The 26,983-nt window shown below is 45.9% G+C and overlaps 1 protein-coding gene across 1 annotated transcript; it reads left to right on the forward strand.

Annotated features, from left to right (window-relative positions):
* Positions 1 to 25,373, forward strand: LOC134298745 (fucolectin-like). The gene is made up of 4 exons (XM_062979903.1): positions 1 to 59; positions 3,548 to 3,642; positions 20,667 to 20,958; positions 25,146 to 25,373. Exons 2-4 carry the CDS (start codon positions 3,549 to 3,551, stop codon positions 25,300 to 25,302), a joined length of 543 nt encoding a protein of 180 aa, XP_062835973.1. The 5' UTR covers positions 1 to 59; position 3,548; the 3' UTR covers positions 25,303 to 25,373.
* The last annotated feature ends 1,610 nt before the right edge of the window (positions 25,374 to 26,983 follow it).

A 26,983-nucleotide genomic window follows, 5' to 3' on the forward strand; every position in this document is an offset into this window, starting at 1 on the left:
GGACAAGAAGTCCTGTTTTGTGGTTCACCAAGAAGGGCCACCAACATCTCTGTCTCCAGGTGAGTTTCATCTTCTTGCTTATCTGTTGGGAGGGCTTGGGTTGTGTCATCCGCATGGCAGAAAGAAGGTTGACTAGATGGCCTGCAACAGTTTTACAGGAACACTTAGGTGAAGTATTGCCAAATTAAACATCCTTATGTTAAGGACAAAGCAAATCCAATTGAACAATTATATAGTTACTAGCTGTACCCAGCCACGCGTTGCTGTGGTGTTGTCTGGTGATGTTGGTGAGAACTTGTTGAGGCTGGATGGCCCTCTGTCAGGAGTGCTTGGATTGTGTCATCCTGCATGGTAGAAGGAAGTTGATCTGGATGATCACTCCAAACCTTAGGATTGTATGATGATGTTGTTATTATTATTAGTATTAGTATTGAGAGGCTGGGTGGCCATCTGTTGGGAGTGCTTGGATTGTGTCCTGCATGGCAGAATTGGGTTGGGCTGTATGGCCTTTAGGGGTGTCTCCTAACTGTCTGATGCTATGATTTGATGTGTATTATTATTGTGCAGATATTGGATGGGCATCTGTCAGGAGTGGTTGGATTGTGTCCTCCTGCATGGTAGAAGGAAGTTGAACTGGATGACCCTTAGGGGTATCTGCTAACCTTAGGATATTATTATTATTATTATTATTATTATTATTATTATTATTATTATTATTATTATTATTATTATTGAGAGCCTGGGTGGGCTGAGTAGGTTGCTAGAAGACCAAGTGGGCGGAGCTTAGCCCTCTAACTGGCAGCAATTGGATAAAAACAATTCTTCCTCTCCCTCTAATTAGGACTTTATTTTTCTTTTCTTTTTGTTGTATGAACGTAGAGGCATGGATGAGGGGTTGTGCTGCCAAGTTTAGTGTTTCTGGGATGTGTGGTTTTGTTGTTTTGTCCTAGGCCGAAACTTCATTACTCTTTTATATATATATAGATTGGATACCTTAACAAGAATATACGTTGCTTTTGTGGAACAGATACTGCAAATACATTACTATTAGTTGTTGGATATACAACAGGGACGGGACTAGGATTTATCACCGACTACATTTAAATCCAGTTCAGACCTAAGTAGGTACGTCACCGCAATCCCTTTCATATACAAGTTGGAAAAGATTTTTTTTGCCACAGTTTGTATATATTAAAGATTATATTACTATAGAAATATAGAACTTATAGTTACTTTAAACTATATTATATACAGTAGAGTCTCACTTATCCAACATAAACAGGCCGGCAGAATGTTGGATAAGCGAATATGTTGAATAATAAGGAGGCATTAAGGAAAAGCCTATTAAACATCAAATTAGGTTATGATTTTACAAATTAAGCACCAAAACATCATGTTAGACAACAAATTTGGCAGAAAAAGTAGTTCAATACGCAGTAATGCTATGTAGTAATTACTGTATTTACGAATTTAGCACCAAAATATCACGATGCATTGAAAACATTGACTACAAAAATGGCTTGGATAATCCAGAACGTTGGATAAGCGAGTGTTGGATAAGTGAGACTCTACTGTACCATACTTTTCCTTTTCTCGTTCTACTTTGGATTATTTATTTATTTATTTATTTGCAGTATTTATATTCCGCCCTTCTCACCCCGAAGGGGACTCAGGGCGGATTACAATGAAACATTCAATGCCAACAGACAAACAACATTCAGTTTTAGACAGACACAGAGGCATTTTTAACATCTTTCCAGCTTCACGATTCCAGCTTCACGATTTTAGATATTATACTGATTATACCACAGATTATAGACATCTGCGCGTTTTGCTTCATATTTGCATTGTCTGGGGACCCTTTATGTTTTTTTCCAGAATCTCTTCCTTCTGGCCATTTTGCACTGACCAGTTTGGAAAGAGGTCCAGCTCTTCAGACAACTGACCCTTGGTCTGGAGCCAGCACTTCCAGCCCACTGCCCAAATGCATTAGAATCATAGAATCCTAAAGTTGGAGGAGACCCCAAGGGCAATCCAGTCACACCCCGTCTGCCAATACAGGGATATTCAATCAAAACCTACCTAATAGATCAGGGGTCCTCAAACTTTTAAAGCAGAGGGCCGGTCCACAATCCTTCAGACTGTTGAGGGGCCGAATTATCATTTGGGGAAAAAAAATTCCTATGCACACTGCACATATCTTATTAGTAGTGCAAAACAACAATAACAATGAAAGAACAATACAATATTTAAAAATGAAAATAATTTTAACCAACATAAACCTATCAGGATTTCAATAGGAAGTGTGGGCCTGCTTCTGGCCAATGAGATAGTCAGGTTAATTAGGGTTGTTGTTGTTGTTGTGTCTTCAAGTCATTTCAGTCCAAAATTATTTATTTATTCATTTACTACATTTATATCCCACCCTTCATGCGGGGACATGAGAGAAGCCTCCCACAAGGATGGTAAAAACATCAAAACATGCGGGCGTCCCCTGGGCAACGTCCTTGCAGACGGCCAATTCTCTCGCTCCAGAAGCAACTCCGGTTGCTCCTGACACGAAAAAAAAAAATCCCACCCTTCTCACCCCGAAGGGAACTCAGAGCAGCTGTATGTACATACAATATATTATATTATTAGCATAGCACAATATTAGCATTATATATTACTACTAGCTGTGCCCGGCCACGCGTTGCTGTGGCAAAGTGGTGGTATTGGTTAAAAGTTGTTGTGTAATTTTTATTTGACGTTATTTGTATTTTTTTAATTAATTTTATTGTAACTTATCTTTTTTATTTATTATATTTTATTATTTTGTTGTATTATTTTTAGTTATTTTATTGTAGTATTTTATTGTATTAATTTTTTAGTGTTTTTTATTATTTTTATTGTATTATTTGTATTTATTATATTTTTTATTCTTTTATTAACACTGGGCTCAGTGGGTTGCTAGGAGACCAATGGGCGGAGCTTAGCCTTCTAAGTGGCAGCAATAGGATAAAAACAATTATTTCTCTCCCTCTAATTAGGAATTTATTTTTCTTTTGTTTTTGTTGTATCAACCTAGAGGCATGGATGAGGGGTTGTGATGTCAATTTTCGAGGTTGTGGGGTGTTTACTTTTGTTGTTTTGTCCGCTGCCGTGATGCCATCACTCTTTTATATATATAGATTAGCATAGCACAATATTAGCATTATACTATATTGAACTATACCACTATACTGTAATATTATATGTAACATATAATTAATATGATTATATGGTATTATTGTTAGCATTATATTGTATAAAATGATAATATTCTTATCAATATTATATGTATATACAATATATTATATTATTGAAACTGATATAAAAATCTTATATTATAAATGAGGGCGGGGGCCAGGTAAATGACCTTGGAGGGCCACATCCGGTCCCCGGGCCTTAGTTTGGGGACCCCTGTAATAGACGGCCATTCAGTTGGGGAGATGATCTCCATTTTACCAAGAGGGGTTAACCACTGGATCCCTCTGATTTCCACCTCGGCTTCCCTTTCCTTTGGCAGGATGGTCAAGATCTGGATGGGCCTGCTGGCCACCATGGCGATCCTGGTTGGACGCGGAGAAACTTTGACCTGCAATCCCTGGCACTACAACCGTGGTAAGAACAGCAAGGGGAGGTCTTTCTCCATAGGGCTTGGTGAATTTCACCCCACTGACCATCTCTGGAGACCTTGACTGCATGGTGGTGTCCAGAACGGGACCTTGGCTCTTGCCTACCATGTCACTATCTTCAACACAGCACTTCCCCAGAGGTTTAGACCAGGGGTCCCCAAACTAAGGCCCGGGGGCCGGATGCGGCCCTCCAAGGCCATTCACCTGGCCCCCACCCTCAGTTTTAGATTGAGGCACATGACCTTGGAGGTGTCTACGGACAACGCCGGCTCTTCGGCTTAGAAATGGAGATGAGCACCAACCCCCAGAGTGTGAGTAGATCAATAGGTACTGCTCCGGCAGGAAGGTAACGGCACTCCATGCAGTCATGCCAGTGGCCACCTGACCTTGGAGGTGTCTACGGACAACGCCGGCTCTTCGGCTTAGAAATGGAGATGAGCACCAACCCCCAGAGTGTGAGTAGATCAATAGGTACTGCTCCGGCAGGAAGGTAACGGCACTCCATGCAGTCATGCCAGTGGCCACCTGACCTTGGAGGTGTCTACGGACAACGCCGGCTCTTCGGCTTAGAAATGGAGATGAGCTCCAACCCCCAGAGTGTGAGTAGATCAATAGGTACTGCTCCGGCTGGAAGGTAACGGCACTCCATGCAGTCATGCCAGTGGCCACCTGACCTTGGAGGTGTCTACGGACAACGCCGGCTCTTCGGCTTAGAAATGGAGATGAGCACCAACCCCCAGAGTGTGAGTAGATCAATAGGTACTGCTCCGGCAGGAAGGTAACGGCACTCCATGCAGTCATGCCAGTGGCCACCTGACCTTGGAGGTGTCTACGGACAACGCCGGCTCTTCGGCTTAGAAATGGAGATGAGCACCAACCCCCAGAGTGTGAGTAGATCAATAGGTACTGCTCCGGCAGGAAGGTAACGGCACTCCATGCAGTCATGCCAGTGGCCACCTGACCTTGGAGGTGTCTACGGACAACGCCGGCTCTTCGGCTTAGAAATGGAGATGAGCACCAACCCCCAGAGTGTGAGTAGATCAATAGGTACTGCTCCGGCAGGAAGGTAACGGCACTCCATGCAGTCATGCCAGTGGCCACATGACCTTGGAGGTGTCTACGGACAACGCCGGCTCTTCGGCTTAGAAATGGAGATGAGCACCAACCCCCAGAGTGTGAGTAGATCAATAGGTACTGCTCCGGCTGGAAGGTAACGGCGCTCCATGCAGTCATGCCAGTGGCCACCTGACCTTGGAGGTGTCTATGGACAACGCCGGCTCTTTGGCTTAGAAATGGAGATGAGCTCCAACCCCCAGAGTGTGAGTAGATCAATAGGTACTGCTCCGGCAGGAAGGTAACGGCACTCCATGCAGTCATGCCAGTGGCCACATGACCTTGGAGGTGTCTACGGACAACGCCGGCTCTTCGGCTTAGAAATGGAGATGAGCACCAACCCCCAGAGTGTGAGTAGATCAATAGGTACTGCTCCGGCTGGAAGGTAACGGCGCTCCATGCAGTCATGCCAGTGGCCACCTGACCTTGGAGGTGTCTATGGACAACGCCGGCTCTTTGGCTTAGAAATGGAGATGAGCTCCAACCCCCAGAGTGTGAGTAGATCAATAGGTACTGCTCCGGCAGGAAGGTAACGGCACTCCATGCAGTCATGCCAGTGGCCACATGACCTTGGAGGTGTCTACGGACAACGCCGGCTCTTCGGCTTAGAAATGGAGATGAGCACCAACCCCCAGAGTGTGAGTAGATCAATAGGTACTGCTCCGGCAGGAAGGTAACAGTGTTCCATGCAGTCATGCCAGTGGCCACATGACCTTGGAGGTGTCTATGGACAACGCCGGCTCTTCGGCTTAGAAATGGAGATGAGCACCAACCCCCAGAGTGTGAGTAGATGAATAGGTACTGCTCCGGCAGGAAGGTAACGGCACTCCATGCAGTCATGCCAGTGGCCACATGACCTTGGAGGTGTCTACGGACAACGCCGGCTCTTCGGCTTAGAAATGGAGATGAGCTCCAACCCCCAGAGTCAGACACGACTGGACTTAACGTCAGGCGAAAACCTTTACCTTTACTTTTAAATCATGAATTATAAAATTAAAAAATGTACGTGTAGTTAAATTTGTCCACTCACACCTTCGTGTGCACCTTGATTCACGTCATATCGACCTCAGATGTTACTCCTCGAACGCTTGAGTACATATTGTAGACTTTTCCTCTGGGTGGATCTTTGTCTTTACTCTTGTGCCTTGCTCTTGTTTCAGATATGTGGGCCATTGTTATGCAGACAGATTTTAGTTCAAATAGGAGTAAATGCTGCAGCTCCCTTGGTGTGCCATCAGTTCTTGGTGATTTTCTCCCATGTGCTCTGAGTGAAGCTTCTGTTTTGCTTTCTAACCGTCACATCGTTCTTCAAATGAACCCATTATCCCAGGGGTCCCCAAACTTTTTAGGCCAAGGGCCGGTCCACAATCCTTTAGACTGTTGAGGGGCCGGATTATCATTTGAAAAAAATACAAATAAATTCCGATGCACACTGCATATGTCTTATTTGTAGTGCAAAAACAACAACAAGAACAATGAAAGAACAATACAATATTTAAAAATAAAAACAATTTTAACCAACATACATTGATCAGGATTTCAATGGGAAGTGTGGTCCTGCTTCTGGCAAATGAGATAGTCAAGTTAATTAGGGTTGTTGTTGTTGTTGTTGTTGTTGTTGTGTGCCTTCAAGTCATTTCAGACTTTGGGTGAGCCCAAGTCTAAAATGTATTTATTTATTTACTGCATTTATTTACTACATTTGTATCACACCCTTCTCACCCCAAAGGGGACTCAGAGTGGCTTACAAATTATATGTATATACAATATATTATATTATTAGCATAGCACAATATCAGCATTATATATTACTATATTGAACTATACCACTATACTGTAATATTATATGTAATATAGAATATATAATTAATATTATTATATGGTATTATTATTAGTGTTATATTGTATTACATTATAATATTATTATCAATATTATATGTATATACAATATATTATATTATAAAACTGAGGGCGGGGGCCAGGTAAATGACCTCGGAGGGCCGCATCTGGCCCCCGGGCCTTAGTTTGGGGACCCCTGCATTATCCTTTCAGCTCTTTTCCACCCCTTTTCAGTGCATTCTTTTCATTGCCTATTTATCTCTACTTCATCATGTAATGCAGGGGTCCCCAAACTAAGGCCCGGGGGCCGGATGCGGCCCTCCAAGGCCATTGACCTGGCCCCCGCTCTCAGTTTTGGACTTAGGCTCCCCCAAAGTCTGAAATGACTTGAAGGCACAACAACAACAATCCTACTTGATTATCTCATTGGCCAGAAGCAGGTCCACACTTCCCACTGAAATCCTGATAAGTTTACAGTCTGTTGGTTAAAATTATTTTTATTTTTAAATATTGTATTGTTCTTTCATTTACCAATACAGTAGAGTCTCACTTATCCAACATTCTGGATTATCCAACGCATTTTTGTAGTCAATGTTTTCAATACATCATGATATTTTGGTGCTAAATTTGTAAATACAGTTATTACTACATAGCACTACTGCCTATTGAACTACTTTTTCTGTCAAATTTGTCATCTAACATGATGTTTTGGTGCTTAATTTGTAAAATCATAACCTAACTTGATGTTTAATAGGCTTTTTCTTAAGCTCTCCTTATTATCCAACATATTCGCTTATCCAACATTCTGCCGGCCCGTTTATGTTGGATAAGTGAGGCTCTACTGTATTGTAAATGAAATATTGTAAATGAATGATATGGTAATAATATAATGTATTGTGTATACATTTAATATTGATAATAATATTATAATGTAATACAATATAATATTTATTTATTTCAGTATTTCTACCACCGCCCTTCTCACCCAATAGGGGACTCAGGGTGGCTAATAATAATAATACAATATAATAATATTATATAATATAATAATATTAATTATATATTATATATTAAATTTAATATTACTTATAATATTACGGTATAATGGTATAGTACAATATAGTAATATATAATGCTAATATTGTGCTATGCTAATAATATAATATATTGTATGTACATACAACTTGTAAGCCGCTCTGAGTCCCCTTCGGGGTGAGAGAGGGTGGGGTATAAATGTAGTCAATAAATAAATAAGTAATTGTTGCTGGGGGCGTTTTTTTGCACTACAAATAAGACGTGTGCAGTGAGGATAGGAATTCGTTTGTTTTTTTTTTTTTTCAAATGATAATTCGGCCCCTCAACAATCTGAGGGACCATGAATTGGCCCTCCACTTAAAAAGTTTGAGGACCCCTGGTTTAGACCGTTTCCCTTCTTCTTCCCTGCTTCTTCTATTTTTCCTTGCTTCCACGCTGGGCTTCTTTCTTATGCAGATCAACAGCTTCGCTCTCACTGCGCCTTCTCTCACACCCAGCTTACACAGGAGCTACACACAGGAGCTTTACACACAGCAGCCTTCACACTGGAGCTTCACTCATGAGGCCTTCAACCTGGGGATTCTCTCATCAAAGCTTCTCACACTGAGGCCTTCTCACACTGAGGTCTATTAAGATACAGGCACACCTGCTAATATTGAACTGCAGCTTTTGCTGAATCATTGCAGCCATTTAACCTTTTAGAGACAAAAAAAAATTGGAATTAATAAAATTAGAAATTAAACTTCAGATTTAAAAACCAGAGTACCAAGCCGTTCCCAGATTCCAATTTCATTTTTTTTTTGGTGCCCAGTGGTTTATATATCCCCTTCTCTATATGTTTGAGAGCATAAATAGGTCTCTAGTTGTTTTTTGAAGGACAGCAAGGAGGGGGCCATTTTAATGTCCTTAGGGAGGGAGTCCCAGAGGCAGGGGGCGACCAGAAAGAAGGCCCTTTCTCTCAATCCCATCAGACGGGGGTGGGACCGAGAGCAGGGCCTCATCCACTGATCGCATCACCCGGGCAGGCTTTTGCGGGGGTGGGACCGAAAGCAGGGCCTCATCCACTGATCGAAGCACCAAGGCAGGCTTTCACGGCGGTGGGACCGAGAGAAGGGCCTCATCCACTGATCGCAGCACCCAGGCAGACTTTCACGGGGGTGGGACCGAGAGCAGGGCCTCATCCACTGATCGTAGCACCCGGGCAGGCTTTTACGGGGCTGGGACCGAAAGCAGGGCCTCATCCACTGATCGAAGCACCAAGGCAGGCTTTCACGGTGGTGGGACCGAGAGAAGGGCCTCATCCACTGATCGCAGCACCCAGGCAGGCTTTCACGGGGGTGGGACCGAGAGCAGGGCCTCATCCACTGATCGCAGCACCCGGGCAGGCTTTAACGGGGCTGGGACTGAGAGCAGGGCCTCATCCACTGATCGCATCACCCGGGCAGGCTTTTGCGGGGGTGGGACCGAGAGCAGGGCCTCATCCACTGATCACAGCACCCGGGCAGGCTTTCACGGCGGTGGGACCGAGAGAAGGGCCTCATCCACTGATCGCAGCACCCAGGCAGGCTTTTACGGGGGTGGGACCGAGAGCAGGGCCTCATCCACTGATCGCAGCACCCGGGCAGGCCTTTACGGGGGTGGGACCAAGAGCAGGGCCTCCACTGATCGCAGCACCCGGGCAGGCTTTTACGGGGGTGAGACCGAGAACAGGGCCTCATCAATTGATCTCAGCACCCGGGCAGGCTTTTATGGGGCTGGGACCGAGAGCAGGGCCTCCTCCACTGATCACAGCACCCGGGCAGGCTTTTACAGGGCTGGGACCGAGAGCAGGGCCTCATCAATTGATCGCAGCACCCGGGCAGGCTTTTACAGGGCTGGGACCGAGAGCAGGGCCTCCTCCACTGATCACAGCACCCGGGCAAGCTTTTACGGGGGTGGGACCGAGAGCAGGGCCTCATCCACTGATAGCAGCACCCGGGCAGGTGTTTACGGGGCTGGGACCGAGAGCAGGGCCTCATCCACTGATCCTAGCACCCAGGCAGGTTTTCACGGGGGTGGGGCCAAGAGCAGGGCCTCATCTACTGATTGCAGCACCCGGGCAGGCTTCTACGGGGGTGTGACCGAACGCAGGGCCTCATCTATTGATCGCATCACCCGGGCAGGCTTGTATGTGGTCGGCCAAATAGTCTGGGCCCGAACCATTATTCTGAAGGTATGGGTGCAGCTGGCACACAAGTTTTAATTGTGCAAAGGCTTTCCTGGACACCGCCGACACCTGAGGCTCCAGGGTCAGCAATGAGTCCAGGATGACCCCCAAGATGCGAACTTGTGTCTTCCGGGGGAGTGGGATTCCATCCAGCACAGGCTGTATCCCTAAATCCTGATCTGCCTTCTGTCTGACCAGAAGCTCCTCCGTCTTGTCAGGATTTAATTTCAATTTATTGTCCCTCACCCAGTCCATTACCAATGACAGGCACCTGTTCAGGATCAAGACAGCATCTGTGGCTTTTGGTTGATAGGAGTAATAGAGTTGGGTGTTGTCTACATATATGTGACACTGAACTCCAAAACTCCGGATGATCTCTTCCAATGGTTTCATGTTGATATTAAACAGCATGGAGGACGAAATATTGCCCTGAGGGACCCCACAGGCCAGGGAGTCAAATTGGAATTCCCCAGCACTGCCATCTAGGTCCGATTCTCTGGGAAGGAATGAAGCCACTGTCGAACTAGGTCTCCTAGCTCCATCCCAGAGAGGTGGCCCAGAAGGATACCATGGTTGATGGTATCCAACACCACTGAGAGGTTGAGGGACACACTCCTTCTGTCTGGCGCTCTTCGTAGATCATCTACCAAGGTGACCGACCAGTGCTTTCTCTGTTCCATAGCCAGGCCTGAAATCAGATTGAAATGGATCCAGATAATCGCTTTCTTCCAAGAAACTTTGGAGCTGAGAGGCCACCACCATCTCCAGAACCTTGCGCAGGGCGGGAGATTTGAAACTGGCCGGTAGTTGTCCAGTTGAGTGCTACTGCAACTCCAAGCATTCCTCTATTGAACATCTTGGGCGGCTGAAAGGCCACCACCATCTCCAGAACCTTGCCCAAGGGCGGGAGATTTGATACTGGCCGGGAGTTGTCCAGTTGAGTGCTACTGCAACTCCAAGCATTCCTCTATTGAACATCTTGGGGGACTGAAAGGCCACCACCTTCTCCAGAACCTTGCGCAGGGCGGGAGATTTGATACTGGCCGGGAGTTGTCCAGTTGAGTGCTACTGCAACTCCAAGCATTCCTCTATTGAACATCTTGGGGGACTGAAAGGCCACCACCATCTTCAGAACCTTGCCCAAGGGCGGGAGATTTGAAACTGGCCGGGAGGTGTCCAGTTGAGTGCTACTGTAACTCCAAGCATTCCTCTATTGAACATCTTGGGGGGCTGAAAGGCCACCACCATCTCCAGAACCTTGCCCAAGGGCGGGAGATTTGAAACTGGCCGGTAGTTGTCCAGTTGAGTGCTACTGTAACTCCAAGCATTCCTCTATTGAACATCTTGGGGGGCTGAAAGGCCACCACCATCTCCAGAACCTTGCCCAAGGGCGGGAGATTTGAAATTGGCCGGGAGGTGTCCAGTTGAGTGCTACTGCAACTCCAAGCATTCCTCTATTGAACATCTTGGGGGGCTGAAAGGCCACCACCATCTCCAGAACCTTGCGTAAGGGCGGGAGATTTGAAACTGGCCGGTAGTTGTCCAGTTGAGTGCTACTGCAACTCCAAGCATTCCTCTATTGAACATCTTGGGGGGCTGAAAGGCCACCACCATCTCCAGAACCTTGCGCAAGGGCGGGAGATTTGAAACTGGCCGGGAGGTGTCCAGTTAAGTGCTACTGCAACTCCAAGCATTCCTCTATTGAACATCTTGGGGGGCTGAAAGGCCACCACCATCTCCAGAACCTTGCCCAAGGGCGGGAGATTTGAAACTGGCCGGTAGTTGTCCAGTTGAGTGCTACGGCAACTCCAAGCATTCCTATATTTGTGATGACCCATGGGCCTTGTAGTCCTGCTCAGGACATTGTAATTCCTGATGAAGATGAAAACTTGGGTTTTTTACCTTCCCAGTCTGAACTGGATTCCTCTCAGCCAGATCTTTCCCAGGCAGATCTGGGAACCTTGCACCTGCAAGAAAGTTGTCTCCCAGAAGTATGTCAAACAAGCCCAGAGCCTACTTCTCCCGTATTCTTGCGCCGGGAGTTTTGTAAACAACAGAGAAGTTTGGATTCAGCTTCGCGCAGGAGTGCGAGGATTGCAGCTAAGAATGTGGCCAATTAAGACTGCTTCTCGTGAGAATCTTTGGGGAGTCTCACATCTGGTCTCAGAGTTAGCTTTCGGTTCTGATTCCCAGAGAACTGCTTCGGCGGGAAGCTAGACTCTATTTAGGTGTTTTACCCGCGTAGTAACTTCGCGGAGTCAATTCGTCAGCCTACGGAGCGAGTTGTGTCTGGACAGCGCGCTCCGGTTCAAGCCTCGCTCCTGCTCAAGCCTTGCCTTGCTATCCAGCCTTCGCCTTGCTTCCCAGCCTTTGTTTATCTACGGACTTTGCCTTGTTTCCCAGGATTAATCCTTGCCTTGTTCCACGGATTTATCAAGTTATTCCACGGACCTTGTTCTTGTTCTTAGTTACCTTGTTCCACGTTCAAGCCTTGTTTCAAGTATCAAGTTATTTCCTAGCCTCGCTCAAGTTTCATGGACTAAAGGACCTTGTCATCTCCCCTCACTTTGCTTGGCAAAGTGAGTGTTTCGGTTATTGGATTACAACTTTGGACCTTAATATTTCTTATTGGACATTGCTTTTTTGGACTAATTCTGACCTTTCCTGAAAGGTCTAATTCTGGACTATTTTCTACACTAGTTTTTATTAACTTTATATAATCCTACAATAAAGATATTAGATAGATTCTGGCCTCTGTGTATGGTTATTGGTGCTCTGCAGCCCGTGACAGTTTGACTCCGCCGCCCTAAGCACCAATTAACCTCGGCCAGAATGTCTACCGGAGTCGTACCTGGGCCGAGCGGCCAGCCGATTACCTACACCATCGACAAGGAAGAGGTGGACCGAATCCGTGATAAGCTCAATGCACAGGATGGAGAAATAAGGGGTTTGAAGGAACGCGGAGTTCGTCTTCCGGCCATGGCGTTGCCAACCAAGTTTACTGGAGAAGCTTCTAAGGTTCATGTCTTCCGTCGCCAATGTCAAGCTTATCTGGAGGCCCGTGCTGCCGAGTTTCCCCAAGAAGACATCAAAGTGGCATGGGTTTACAGTCTTCTAGACGGGCCAGCGGCCAGCTGGGCGACGGCACTGTTCGACCAAGCCTCTCCACACCTAAGATCAGCGCAACACTTCTTGGACCACCTCAAGGAGACTTGGGGAATCGAGGACAATTTGGAGGCAGCCGGTCACAAACTCCGTCGCCTTTTCCAAGGAGACAGACCTATGTCTCAGTATATAGCCGAGTTCCGAGTGCTGGCCCACAACACCGGCTGGAACGATGTAGCCCTCAGGGGACAATTCCGGGAGGGTCTCAACATTGAAATGCTGGAAGAAATCTCCAAGGTGGATCCTCCCCAGACCCTCGAGGCACTCATTGATCAATGTTTACGGGCTGAAGTCATGATTGCCAACAGGAAACAGTGGGTTCGAGGCCAGGGCAGTAGAGCCGGGGCAAAACCCCCCGCTCCCGCCAGCGTTCAGCCACGTCCGGTGTGGAGACCCCCACCGCCAACCCCATACCCCAGAGGTGGCGAGGAGGTGCCGATGCAGTTGGGCAATGTGCGTCCCAGACTAGATGCCGCCGAGAAGGCCCGTCGTCAACGCTTAAACCTCTGCTGGTACTGCGGGAACGGGGGCCACTTCGCCAGAGAGTGCCCAGCCAAAGGGAAGCCTGCCGCCCGTCTTGCGGCGGCGTCCTCCACGGAGACGAAGGCGTCTGAGCCGACTGGCACACAGCCGGCGGGGGAAGCCAACGACCGGGTGTAGAGGGGCTCGCCAACCCGGTCAAAAAATCCATCCAAGAGCCGCCAACCGGGGTCCTGTTCCTTCTCGTGGTCACATTATGGTCAGCAAAAAGGGGACCCGTCATGATCCACGCCATGATAGACTCTGGAGCTACCAACAATTTCATCGATAGAGAGTATGCCGACTCTCTGGGATTACAATATCATGATTTCAAGAATGCCCGTGTGGTGCAAGCCATAGACGGCCGTCCCCTCAAGACGGGCCCCGTAAGTCAGTGGTCGGAACCCACCAGGATGTGGATAAGGGAACATATGGAAGAGATTTCCTTCTTTGTTACCGAGGTTCCCCATTTCCCTGTGATTTTGGGAATTCCATGGCTGACTCTCCACGACCCTAACATCTCCTGGTCCAACAGAGAACTGCAGTTTGCTTCACCGTACTGCCAAAACCATTGCCTCGTAGCCAAGGTCTGCCATGCCACGGACACCGAGCCCATCATCACCTTGCCAAAGAAGTACTCCGAGTATTGGGATGTATTCAATGAGAAAGAAGCCGAAAAATTACCCCCACATAGACCTTATGACTGTGCCATTGACTTGGTGGAGGGGGCCCCGATCCCGCGAGGGCATCTCTACTCCCTGACTGAGCCAGAGCAAGAAGCTCTCAGGGAATTCCTAGAGACAAACCTTCGCAAGGGGTTCATCAGACCCTCTCAATCCCCAGCCGCCTCCCCAGTGATGTTTGTGAAGAAGAAGTCAGGGGAACTACGCTTGGTGGTGGACTACAGAGCATTGAACAATATCACCAAGCGGAACAGCTATCCCCTGCCTTTAATCTCGGATCTACTGGATCGGCTTCGAGGAGCCAAGGTTTACACCAAGCTGGATCTTCGGGGGGCTTACAACTTAGTTCGCATCAGGGAAGGGGACGAGTGGAAGACCGCCTTCCAGACCAAATTCGGATTATTTGAGTCCCGAGTTATGAATTTCGGTTTATGCGGAGCCCCCGCAACGTTCCAGCATTTTGTCAATGACATTTTTCAGGACTATCTAGACAGGTTCTTGATAATCTACCTGGACGATTTTTTGGTGTTTTCCAGATCACAATCAGAACATGAGAACCACGTCAAAATGGTGTTACAACGATTGCGGGATCATGGACTTTATGCCAAGCTGGAAAAATGCGCTTTTGATCTACAAGAGGTAGATTTCCTTGGTTACCGCATCTCGCCTCTAGGGCTTTCCATGGACCCAGCCAAAGTTTCAGCAGTATTGGAATGGCGGGCGCCAACTAACAAGAAAGAGGTGCAGCGTTTCTTGGGGTTCGCGAACTACTACCGCAAGTTCATTCCAGATTTTGCCCGCTGGTCCGACCCCATCACTAGCTGCATCCGTGGAAAGCAGCCTTTCCGCTGGACTGATCAAGCAGAGAAAGGGTTCCAGCAACTAAAGAAACTATTCACCTCCCAGCCAATTCTACAGCACCCAAATCCTGGAACCCCTTTTGTGGTGCAAGCGGACGCCTCTGATGTGGCAATTGGGGCTGTACTCTTACAACCGGTGGGAGATCACCTCCACCCCTGTGCCTTTTATTCTCGTCAACTAACCACACCAGAGAGGAATTACACCATTTGGGAAAAAGAACTACTGGCCATAAAGGCAGCCTTTGAAACTTGGAGACATTGGCTAGAAGGGGCCAAATTTCCCATTGAAGTCCACACTGATCATCGTAATCTAGAACATCTAAGAACTGCCCGCAAACTAAATCAGAGGCAGCAACGTTGGGCTTTATTCTTTGAACGTTTCAACTTCCAGATCCATTATGTGACCCCAGCCCAAACCAAGCAAGCAGACGCCCTGTCACGTAAACCGGAATACGCTGCAGGACGCAAGGAGACCTTTGAATCCCAACTGCTACAACCTGAGAACTTTGCCACGCTCACGGTGGGGAACACCAAATCCATTCCCATTGGTTCAACTTCCCCTACTCCAGGACCCATCTGTGCTCAAGAAATCAGGGCTAGTCAGCAAGCAGATGCCTGGGCGCAGGACCAACTTCGCCAAGGTCTGCATTTCCCCTTTTCGCTTAAAGATGGGCTGCTCTGCTATAGAAATCATGTCTATATCCCACCCGGACCGGGCAGAGAAAAAGCGCTTCGTCTGTGTCATGACTGCAAACCAGCAGGACACTTCGGACTATTTAAAACTATGCATTTGATCCTAAGGGATTTTTGGTGGCCCAAGATCCGCAAGGATGTGGAAAAATATGTCAACACCTGCCCAGTATGCCAGCGCTCCAAGATACGAAGGGAGAAGCCCTCAGGGCTTTTACACCCCCTTCCTACCCCATCTCGCCCATGGGAAATAATTTCCGCGGATTTCATCACTGACCTACCACCTTCCTGTGGATTCACCACGATCTTAGTGGTGGTGGACCTATTCACCAAGTTAGCCCATTTCATTCCCTGCGAAGGCCTCCCCACGGCCAAGGAAACTGCGGATCTATTTCTTCAACATGTCTTCAGACTACATGGATTGCCCAAGAGTTTAGTCACAGACCGTGGATCTCAATTCACCTCTCGTTTTTGGAAGGCACTACAAAAACTATTGGGCATAGACTCTCGCTTATCTTCAGCTCATCATCCCCAAACAGATGGGCAAACGGAGCGCACCAATGCCACTTTGGAGCAGTATCTTCGCTGTTATGTAAACTATCAACAGGACAATTGGGCTTCTCTGTTACCACTGTCTGAGTTTGCCTACAACAATGGAGTTCAAGCTTCTACAAAAGAAACGCCGTTCTTTGCAAACTACGGCTTCCATCCACGTTTCTTTCCCCCTGTCATTGAAACTTCAGAGGTTCCCGCAGCAGAGGATTGGCTGCAGGAACTCACAGCGGTGCAACAACTTTTGCTCCAGCAACTGGACCAAGCCAAGGAGGACTATAAACGCCACGCTGACAAACATCGCCAGCCGGGCCCTGAAATCAAGGTAGGAGATCGGGTTTTCCTGTCCACTCGCTTTCTGCCCTCCCACCGCCCTTGCCGGAAGTTAGATGCCCGTTTCATTGGTCCCTATCCAGTGGTGGCGCAATTAAACCCCGTGACTTTCAAACTCCAACTTCCGCGTTCAATGCGCATTCACCCAGTGTTTCACCGTTCCCTGCTCCTTCCGGCGGATGGTGTGCGACCTGATACAGACCAACCGGCCCCCCCTCCTGTTTTGATGAATGGGGAGGAGGAGTTCGAGGTTGAGGACATTTTGGATTCTCGCTTTCACCGCCGCCGCCTACAATATCTCATTGACTGGGTGGGTTTTGGCCCTGAGGAACGCTCTTGGGAAGACGCCTCCACAGTCCATGCCCCTGATCTAACCCGTCGCTTTCATCAGACCTATCCCACCAAACCGCGACCTCGCGCCTCGGGGAGAGGGCCCCAGTTTGGGAGGGGCCTTGAGGAGGGGGATAGTGTGATGACCCATGGGCCTTGTAGTCCTGCTCAGGACATTGTAATTCCTGATGAAGATGAAAACTTGGGTTTTTTACCTTCCCAGTCTGAACTGGATTCCTCTCAGCCAGATCTTTCCCAGGCAGATCTGGGAACCTTGCACCTGCAAGAAAGTTGTCTCCCAGAAGTATGTCAAACAAGCCCAGAGCCTACTTCTCCCGTATTCTTGCGCCGGGAGTTTTGTAAACAACAGAGAAGTTTGGATTCAGCTTCGCGCAGGAGTGCGAGGATTGCAGCTAAGAATGTGGCCAATTAAGACTGCTTCTCGTGAGAATCTTTGGGGAGTCTCACATCTGGTCTCAGAGTTAGCTTTCGGTTCTGATTCCCAGAGAACTGCTTCGGCGGGAAGCTAGACTCTATTTAGGTGTTTTACCCGCGTAGTAACTTCGCGGAGTCAATTCGTCAGCCTACGGAGCGAGTTGTGTCTGGACAGCGCGCTCCGGTTCAAGCCTCGCTCCTGCTCAAGCCTTGCCTTGCTATCCAGCCTTCGCCTTGCTTCCCAGCCTTTGTTTATCTACGGACTTTGCCTTGTTTCCCAGGATTAATCCTTGCCTTGTTCCACGGATTTATCAAGTTATTCCACGGACCTTGTTCTTGTTCTTAGTTACCTTGTTCCACGTTCAAGCCTTGTTTCAAGTATCAAGTTATTTCCTAGCCTCGCTCAAGTTTCATGGACTAAAGGACCTTGTCATCTCCCCTCACTTTGCTTGGCAAAGTGAGTGTTTCGGTTATTGGATTACAACTTTGGACCTTAATATTTCTTATTGGACATTGCTTTTTTGGACTAATTCTGACCTTTCCTGAAAGGTCTAATTCTGGACTATTTTCTACACTAGTTTTTATTAACTTTATATAATCCTACAATAAAGATATTAGATAGATTCTGGCCTCTGTGTATGGTTATTGGTGCTCTGCAGCCCGGGTCGTGACAATATTGAACATCTTGGGGGGCTGAAAGGCCACCACCATCTCCAGAACCTTGCCCAAGGGCGGGAGATTTGAAACTGGCCGGGAGGTGTCCAGTTGAGTGCTACTGCAACTCCAAGCATTCCTCTATTGAACATCTTGGGGGGCTGAAAGGCCACCACCATCTCCAGAACCTTGCGCAAGGGCGGGAGATTTGAAACTGGCCGGGAGGTGTCCAGTTAAGTGCTACTGCAACTCCAAGCATTCCTCTATTGAACATCTTGGGGGGCTGAAAGGCCACCACCATCTCCAGAACCTTGCCCAAGGGCGGGAGATTTGAAACTGGCCGGTAGTTGTCCAGTTGAGTGCTACGGCAACTCCAAGCATTCCTATATTGAACATCTTGGGGGGCTGAAAGGCCACCACCATCTCCAGAACCTTGCCCAAGAGCGGGAGATTTGAAACTGGACAGTAGTTGTCCAGTTGAGTGCTACTGCAACTCCAAGCATTCCTCTATTGAACATCTTGGGGGGCTGAAAGGCCACCACCATCTCCAGAACCTTGCGCAAGGGCGGGAGATTTGAAACTGGCCGGTAGTTGTCCAGTTGAGTGCTACTGCAACTCCAAGCATTCCTCTATTGAACATCTTGGGGGGCTGAAAGGCCACCACCATCTCCAGAACCTTGCCCAAGGGCGGGAGATTTGAAACTGGACAGTAGTTGTCCAGTTGAGTGCTACTGCAACTCCAAGCATTCCTCTATTGAACATCTTGGGGGTCTGAAAGGCCACCACCATCTCCAGAACCTTGCGCAAGGGCGGGAGATTTGAAACTGGCCGGTAGTTGTCCAGTTGAGTGCTACTGCAACTCCAAGCATTCCTCTATTGAACATCTTGGGGGGCTGAAAGGCCACCACCATCTCCAGAACCTTGCCCAAGGGCGGGAGATTTGAAACTGGCCGGTAGTTGTCCAGTTGAGTGCTACTGCAACTCCAAGCATTCCTATATTGAACATCTTGGGGGGCTGAAAGGCCACCACCATCTCCAGAACCTTGCGCAAGGGCGGGAGATTTGAAACTGGCCGGTAGCTGTCCAGTTGAGTGCTACTGCAACTCCAAGCATTCCTCTATTGAACATCTTGGGGGGCTGAAAGGCCACCACCATCTCCAGAACCTTGCGCAAGGGCGGGAGATTTGAAACTGGCCGGTAGTTGTCCAGTTGAGTGCTACTGCAACTCCAAGCATTCCTATATTGAACATCTTGGGGGGCTGAAAGGCCACCACCATCTCCAGAACCTTGCGCAAGGGCGGGAGATTTGAAACTGGCCGGTAGTTGTCCAGTTGAGTGCTACTGCAACTCCAAGCATTCCTCTATTGAACATCTTGGGGGGCTGAAAGGCCACCACCATCTCCAGAACCTTGCCCAAGGGCGGGAGATTTGAAACTGGCCGGTAGTTGTCCAGTTGAGTGCTACTGCAACTCCAAGCATTCCTATATTGAACATCTTGGGGGGCTGAAAGGCCACCACCATCTCCAGAACCTTGCGCAAGGGCGGGAGATTTGAAACTGGCCGGTAGCTGTCCAGTTGAGTGCTACTGCAACTCCAAGCATTCCTCTATTGAACATCTTGGGGGGCTGAAAGGCCACCACCATCTCCAGAATCTTGCGCAAGGGCGGGAGATTTGAAACTGCCCGGTAGTTGTCCAGTTGAGTGCTACGGCAACTCCAAGCATTCCTCTATTGAACATCTTGGGGGGCTGAAAGGCCACCACCTTCTCCAGAACCTTGCCCAAGGGCGGGAGATTTGAAACTGGCCGGTAGTTGTCCAGTTGAGTGCTACTGCAACTCCAAGCATTCCTCTATTGAACATCTTGGGGGGCTGAAAGGCCACCACCATCTCCAGAATCTTGCGCAAGGGCGGGAGATTTGAAACTGGCCGGTAGCTGTCCAGTTGAGTGCTACTGCAACTCCAAGCATTCCTCTACTGAGCATCTTGGGGGGCTTAAAGGCCACCACCATCTCCAGAACCTTGCCCAAGGGCGGGAGATTTGATACTGGCCGGTAGCTGTCCAGTTGAGTGCTACTGCAACTCCAAGCATTCCTCTATTGAACATCTTGGGGGGCTGAAAGGCCACCACCATCTCCAGAACCTTGCCCAAGGGCGGGAGATTTGAAACTGACCAGTAGTTGTCCAGTTGAGTGCTACTGCAACTCCAAGCATTCCTCTATTGAACATTTTAGGGGGCTGAAAGGCCACCACCATCTCCAGAACCTTGCCCAAGGGCGGGAGATTTGAAACTGGCCGGTAGTTGTCCAGTTGAGTGCTACTGCAACTCCAAGCATTCTTCTACTGGACATCTTGGGGGGGGGGGGCTATACAATACCCACCCTGTTGTATCCCTGTTGTATCATTGTGCTCTTCTAAGTGCTCCAAAGCACAGAGTAACAACTACGCATTTCAAAAATGACTGCCTGTGGTTGACCCAATGCACCCATCCCTCCAAATCCTCATTTCGTCCTTAGAAGAAAAGCTTGTATGTGTGGTTGTCTCTTGGTTCCAAATGACAAGAAGTGCATTGTCTCCATCTTGTTGCCCTTTTCCCCAGTTGCCAACTTGGCCAGAGGCCGTTTGGCCTTCCAGTCCTCTTTATACCCGGACCCGGATTATGGCGTGGCCAGCAAAGCTGTAGATGGGAATTGTAACGGGGACTGGTACGGAAGTAGGTCCTGCACCCACACCAAGCAAGAATATGAGCCGTGGTGGTACGTGGACCTGGGAGACCAGTATGCCGTCAATACCGTGCTGGTGAAGAACCGAGGGGACTGCTGCGGGGAGAGACTCAAGGGGGCTGAGATCCGCGTGGGAAACTACCGAGGGAACCACAAATCCAATTTCCTGTGAGTCCCTTTGCGTTCCTCTATGTGTTGAATATTGTTCGGGCTGCACATCCAAGCATACTTTCCCCATTATAGTCCTCGTGCTTTGCTATTTCATCTTAGTGCTGCATTTCATTACCCAAAATATTTATTTATTATTTTATTTACAGTATTTATATTCTGCCCTTCTTTCTCACCCCGAAGGGGACTCAGGGCAGATTACAATGAACACATACATGGCAAACATTCAATGCCAACAGACAAACAACATACATTAGACCAGGGGTCCCCAAACTTTTTAAACAGGGGGCCAGTTCACAATCCTTCGGACCATTGGAGGGCCGGACTATAGTTGACCACGGAGCAATAATAATAATAATAATAATAATAATAATAATAATAACAGCAATAATAATAAAAAAGAGGGTTGGAAGAGACCCTTTGGGCCATTGAGTCCAATCCCCTTCTGCCTTTGTGCACCGAAAGCACAAGCAAAGCACCCCTGACAGATGGCCACCCAGCCTCAATGCTAATAATAATAATAATAATAATAATAATCATAATAATAATAATAATAATAATAACAACAGTAATAATAACAGCAATAATAATAAAAAAGAGGGTTGGAAGAGACCCTTTGGGCCATTGAGTCCAATCCCCTTCTGCCTTTGTGCACCGAAAGCACAAGCAAAGCACCCCTGACAGATGGCCACCCAGCCTCAATGCTAATAATAATAATAATAATAATAACAACAGTAATAATAACAGCAATAATAACAGCAATAATAATAAAAAAGAGGGTTGGAAGAGACCCTTTGGGCCATTGAGTCCAATCCCCTTCTGCCTTTGTGCACCGAAAGCACAAGCAAAGCACCCCTGACAGATGGCCACCCAGCCTCAATGCTAATAATAATAATAATAATAATAATAACAACAGTAATAATAACAGCAATAATAACAGCAATAATAATAAAAAAGAGGGTTGGAAGAGACCCTTTGGGCCATTGAGTCCAATCCCCTTCTGCCTTTGTGCACCGAAAGCACAAGCAAAGCACCCCTGACAGATGGCCACCCAGCCTCAATGCTAATAATAATAATAATAATAATAATAATAATAATAATAATAACAACAGTAATAATAACAGCAATAATAATAAAAAGAGGGTTGGAAGAGACCCTTTGGGCCATAGAGTCCAACCCCCTTCTGCCTTTGTGCACCGAAAGCACAAGCAAAGCACCCCTGACAGATGGCCACCCAGCCTCAATGCTAATAATAATAATAATAATAATAATAATAATAATAATAATAATAACAACAGTAATAATAACAGCAATAATAATAAAAAAGAGGGTTGGAAGAGACCCTTTGGGCCATTGAGTCCAATCCCCTTCTGCCTTTGTGCACCGAAAGCACAAGCAAAGCACCCCTGACAGATGGCCACCCAGCCTCAATGCTAATAATAATAATAATAATAATAATAATAATAATAATAATAATAACAACAGTAATAATAACAGCAATAATAATAAAAAAGAGGGTTGGAAGAGACCCTTTGGGCCATTTTGTCCAACCCCCTTCTGCCTCTGTGGACCAAAAGCACAAGCAAAGCACCCCTGACAAATGGTCACCCAGCCTTAATGTTAATAATAATAATAATAATAATAATAATAATAATAATAATAATAATAATGTTTGTAAGAGAAGAAGAGAACCCTTGGGTCATTTAGTCAAACCCCCTTCTGCCCTTGTGCCATGGGGGCCGGATAAATGGCTTCGGTGGGCCGCATCTGGCCCCCGGGCCTTAGTTTGGGGACCCCTGCATTAGACAAACTCAGAGGCATTTTTTTTTTAACATTTTTCCAGCTTCACGATTCCGGCCACAGGGGGAGCTGTTGCTTCACCGTCCACTAGTGGCTGTACTTCCTCATTCCTTTCCTCGTGTTTTGCTGGCAGTTTTATGGTGTTGTAAATTAGCCTCCCGCATAAAGCGTCCCTAAATTTCCCTAATTGACAGGTGCAACTGTCTTTCGGGGCTGCATAGGTCAACAGCAAGCCGGGGCTATTAATGGTCGGGGGCTTAACCCGACCCGGGCTTCGAACTCATGACCTCTCAGTCAGTAGTGATTTATAGCAGCTGGTTACTAGCCAGCTGCGCCACAGCCCGGCCCCAATATGTGTGCAATAATATTCCGATTGTCTCCTCCTTTTCCAAACCCAGTTTGGAGACCTGGCATTTCTCTCTCCATCTATGGAGTTGTAGAATTTTGAACATCACTTGATTTTTGAACATGAGCTTGAATGGGAAATGAATGCAATGCTGCTACGGGGACTGCAATGCTTGGTGTCTCCTTTCTGGGGAATCAGAATGAGTTTTTAGCATTGGATTGCTGTGAGTTTTTCCAGGCTTTATGGCCATGTTACAGTAGTATTCTCTCCTGACATTTCGCCTGCATCTGTGGCTGGCATCTGTAGCTCAGAGGTCTGTGGGAATGAGGCAATTGGTGTGTGTGTGTGTGTATACAGCCCGGGGCTGTGGCGCAGACGGGAGAGCAATGAGTCACTGACCAGGAGGTCATAAGTTCGAGGCCCGCTCGGAGCTATGTTTGTTTGTCTTTGTCCTTGTGTTAAAAAGGCATTGAATGTTTGCCTAATATATGTAATGTGATCCACCCTGAGTCCCCTTCGGGGTGAGAAGGGCGGAATATAAATGCTGTAAATAAATAAATAAAATAAATACACACACACACACACATATATACAGTAGAGTCTCACTTATCCAACATAAACAGGCCGGCAGAACGTTGGATAAGCGAATGTGTTGGATAATGAGTCATTAAGGAGAAGCCTATTAAACATCAAATTAGGTTAGGATTTTACAAATTAAAACGGCCAATTCTCTCACTCCAGAAGTGACTCAAGTTGCTCCTGACATGAAAAAATTAATAATAATAATATTAATACAATAGAGTCTCACTTATCCAACATAAACGGGCCGGCAGAATGTTGGATAAGCGAATATGTTGGATAATAAGGAGGCATTAAGGAAAAGCCTATTAAACATCAAATTAGCTTATGATTTTACAAATTAAGCACCAAAACATCATGTTAGACAACAAATTTGACAGAAAAGGTAGTTCATTACGCAGTAATGCTATATAGTAATTACTGTATTTATGAATTTAGCACCAAAATATCATGATATATTGAAAACATTGACTACAAAAATGCGTTGGATAATCCAGAACGTTGGATAAACGAGTGTTGGATAAGTGAGACTCTACTGTAATTATATATTATATATTAAATGTAATATTACCAATAATATTACAGTATAGTGTATAGTATAGTATAGTATAGTACAATATCTATATATATAAAAGAGTGATGGCATCAGGGCAGCGGACAAAACAACAAACTACAGGCCCCCCAACCTCGAAATTTGACAACACAACCCATCATTCATGGCTCTAGGTTGATGCAACAAAAAGAAAAGAAAAATAAAGTCCTAATTACTGGGAGAGGAATAATAGTTTTTATCCAATTGCTGCCAGTTTGAAGGCTAAGTTCCGCCCACTTGGTCTCCTAGCAACCCACTCAGCCCAGTGTTAATAAAATAATAAAAAATAAAACAAATACAAATAATACAATAAAAACACTAAAAAAATTAATACAATAAAATACTATAATAACAAAATAACTAAAAATAATACAACAAAATAAAATATAATAAATAAAAAAGATAAGTTACAATAAAATTATTTTAAAAAATACAAATAACGTCAAATAAAAATTCTACAACAACTTTTAACCAATGCCACCACCACTTTGCCACAGCAACGCGTGGCCGGGCACAGCTAGTATTAATATATAATGCTAATATTGTACTATGCTAATAATATAATATATTGTATGTACATACAACTTGTAAGCTGCTCTGAGTCCCCTTTGAGGTGAGAGAGGGTGGGGTATAAATGTAGCAAATAAATAAATAAGTAATTGTTGTCCCGGGGGGGGGGGGGGGGGAATTCACTACAAATAAGATATGTGCAGTGTCCATAGGAATTTGTTCATTTTTTTTTTCAAATGATAATTTGGCCCCTCAACAATCTGAGGGACCATGAACCGGCCCTCCACTTAAAAAGTTTGAGGACCCCTGATGTAATGTATTCATGGTTTCTTCCTCCTGCTCTCCTTTCTCTCCCTGCAGCTGTGGGACCATCTCAGATGTCCGTTGGGGCTCCCTCAGCACCATCAACTGCTACGGGGCCAAGGGCCACTACGTGAGCATCATCATCCCCGGACGGAGTGAATACCTCCACGTCTGCGAGGTGGAGGTCTACGGCACCCGGGCCCAAAAGAGATAGGGTTAAAAGAGATCACCCATGCAATCCCTTGAAATCCACGATGACGAGCAATAAAGCTCCCTCTGATCCAGCTTTGTTAGTCTGGCCTCTTACTTGTCTTGTGGTTACATACCGTATATACTTGAGTATAAGCTGACCTGAATATAAGCCGAGGCACTTAATTTTATCACAAAAAACTGGGATAATTTATTGACCCAAGTATAAGCCGAGGGTGGGAAATGAAGCAGCTACTGGTATATTTCAAAATAAAAATAGATACCAATAAAATTACATTAATCGAGGCATCAATAGGTTAAATCTATATATATAAAAGAGTGATGGCATCACGGCAATTCACAAAACAACAAAAGTACAGGCCCCCCAACCTCGAAATTTGACAACACAACCCATCATCCACGCCTCAAGGTTGATACAACAAAAAGAAAAGAAAAATAAAGTCCTAATTAGAGGGAGAGCAATATTTTTTTTTATCTAATTGCTGCCAGTTTAGAGGGCTAATCTCTGCCCACTTGGTTGCCTAGCAACCAAGGGACAGCCAGGTTTCAGTTAGGGGACAGGCAGATTTAGGCCTCACTTAGGCTTCTTCCACAGATTATCTAATTTGCACTGGATTATATGGCAGTGTAGACTCAAGGCCCTTCCACACAGCTATATAACCCATTTATAATCTTATATTATCTGCTTTGCACTGGATTATCTTGACTCCACACTACCATATAATCCACTTCAGTGTGCATTTTATACAACTGTGAAGAAGGGGCCTCATATAATCCAGTTCTGAGCAGATAATATAAGATTATCAATATACAGTAGAGTCTCACTTATCCAACGTAAACAGGCCGGCAGGATAAGTGAATATGTTGGATAATAAGAAGGGATTCAGGAAAAGCCAATTAAACATCAAATTAGGTAATTGTTATACAAATTAAGCACCAAAACATCATATTATACAACAAATTTGACAGAAAAAGTAGTTCCATGCGCAGTAATGCTATGTAGTATTTACAGGAGAGTCTCACTTATCCAACACTCGCTTATCCAACGTTCTGGATTATCCAACGCATTTTTGTAGTCAATGCTTTCAATATATCATGATATTTTGGTGCTAAATTCATAAATACAGTAATTACTATATAGCATTACTGTGTACTGAACTACTTTTTCTGACAAATTCGTTGTCTAACATGATGTTTTGGTGCTTAATTTGTAAAATCATAACTTAATTTGAGGTTTAATAGGGTTATCCTTAATTTCTCATTATCCAATATATTCGCTTATCCAATGTTCTGCCAGCCCGTTTATGTTGGATAAGTGAGACTCTACTGTACTGTATTTACAAATTTACCACTAAAATATCACAATGAATTTAAAACACTGACTACAAAAACATTGATTATGAAAAGGCACATTGCGTTGGATAATCCAGAACATTGTATAAGCGAATGTTGGATAAGTGAGATTCTTCTTTAATATGAAATAATTACTGGGATAGAATAATGCAGAACAATATAATCTCTAAAACCAGGACAGTAAATAAACAGGGGAATTCCACACAGGAAACAATCAGGGCCAGCTAACACCTCCCAACAAAGTATTCCCATCATCAAAGTCTGGAAAATTCTCTGTTTTCTCAGGTCCACAGACAGTAGAAGCACATAAAATATCGCAAACAACACCACTC

The sequence above is a fragment of the Anolis carolinensis genome, chromosome 4 (assembly GCF_035594765.1).
Source record: "Anolis carolinensis isolate JA03-04 chromosome 4, rAnoCar3.1.pri, whole genome shotgun sequence".
Classification (NCBI taxonomy): domain Eukaryota; kingdom Metazoa; phylum Chordata; class Lepidosauria; order Squamata; family Dactyloidae; genus Anolis; species Anolis carolinensis.

Bases quoted from the DNA above. Each gene is read 5' to 3' on its own strand.
- LOC134298745 (XM_062979903.1), top strand. From the start codon at position 3,549: ATGGTCAAGATCTGGATGGGCCTGCTGGCCACCATGGCGATCCTGGTT. The intron at 3,643-20,666 runs GTAAGAACAGCA...CCTTTTCCCCAG, and splicing joins TCCCTGGCACTACAACCGTG to TTGCCAACTTGGCCAGAGGC. The intron at 20,959-25,145 runs GTGAGTCCCTTT...CTCTCCCTGCAG, and splicing joins AACCACAAATCCAATTTCCT to CTGTGGGACCATCTCAGATG.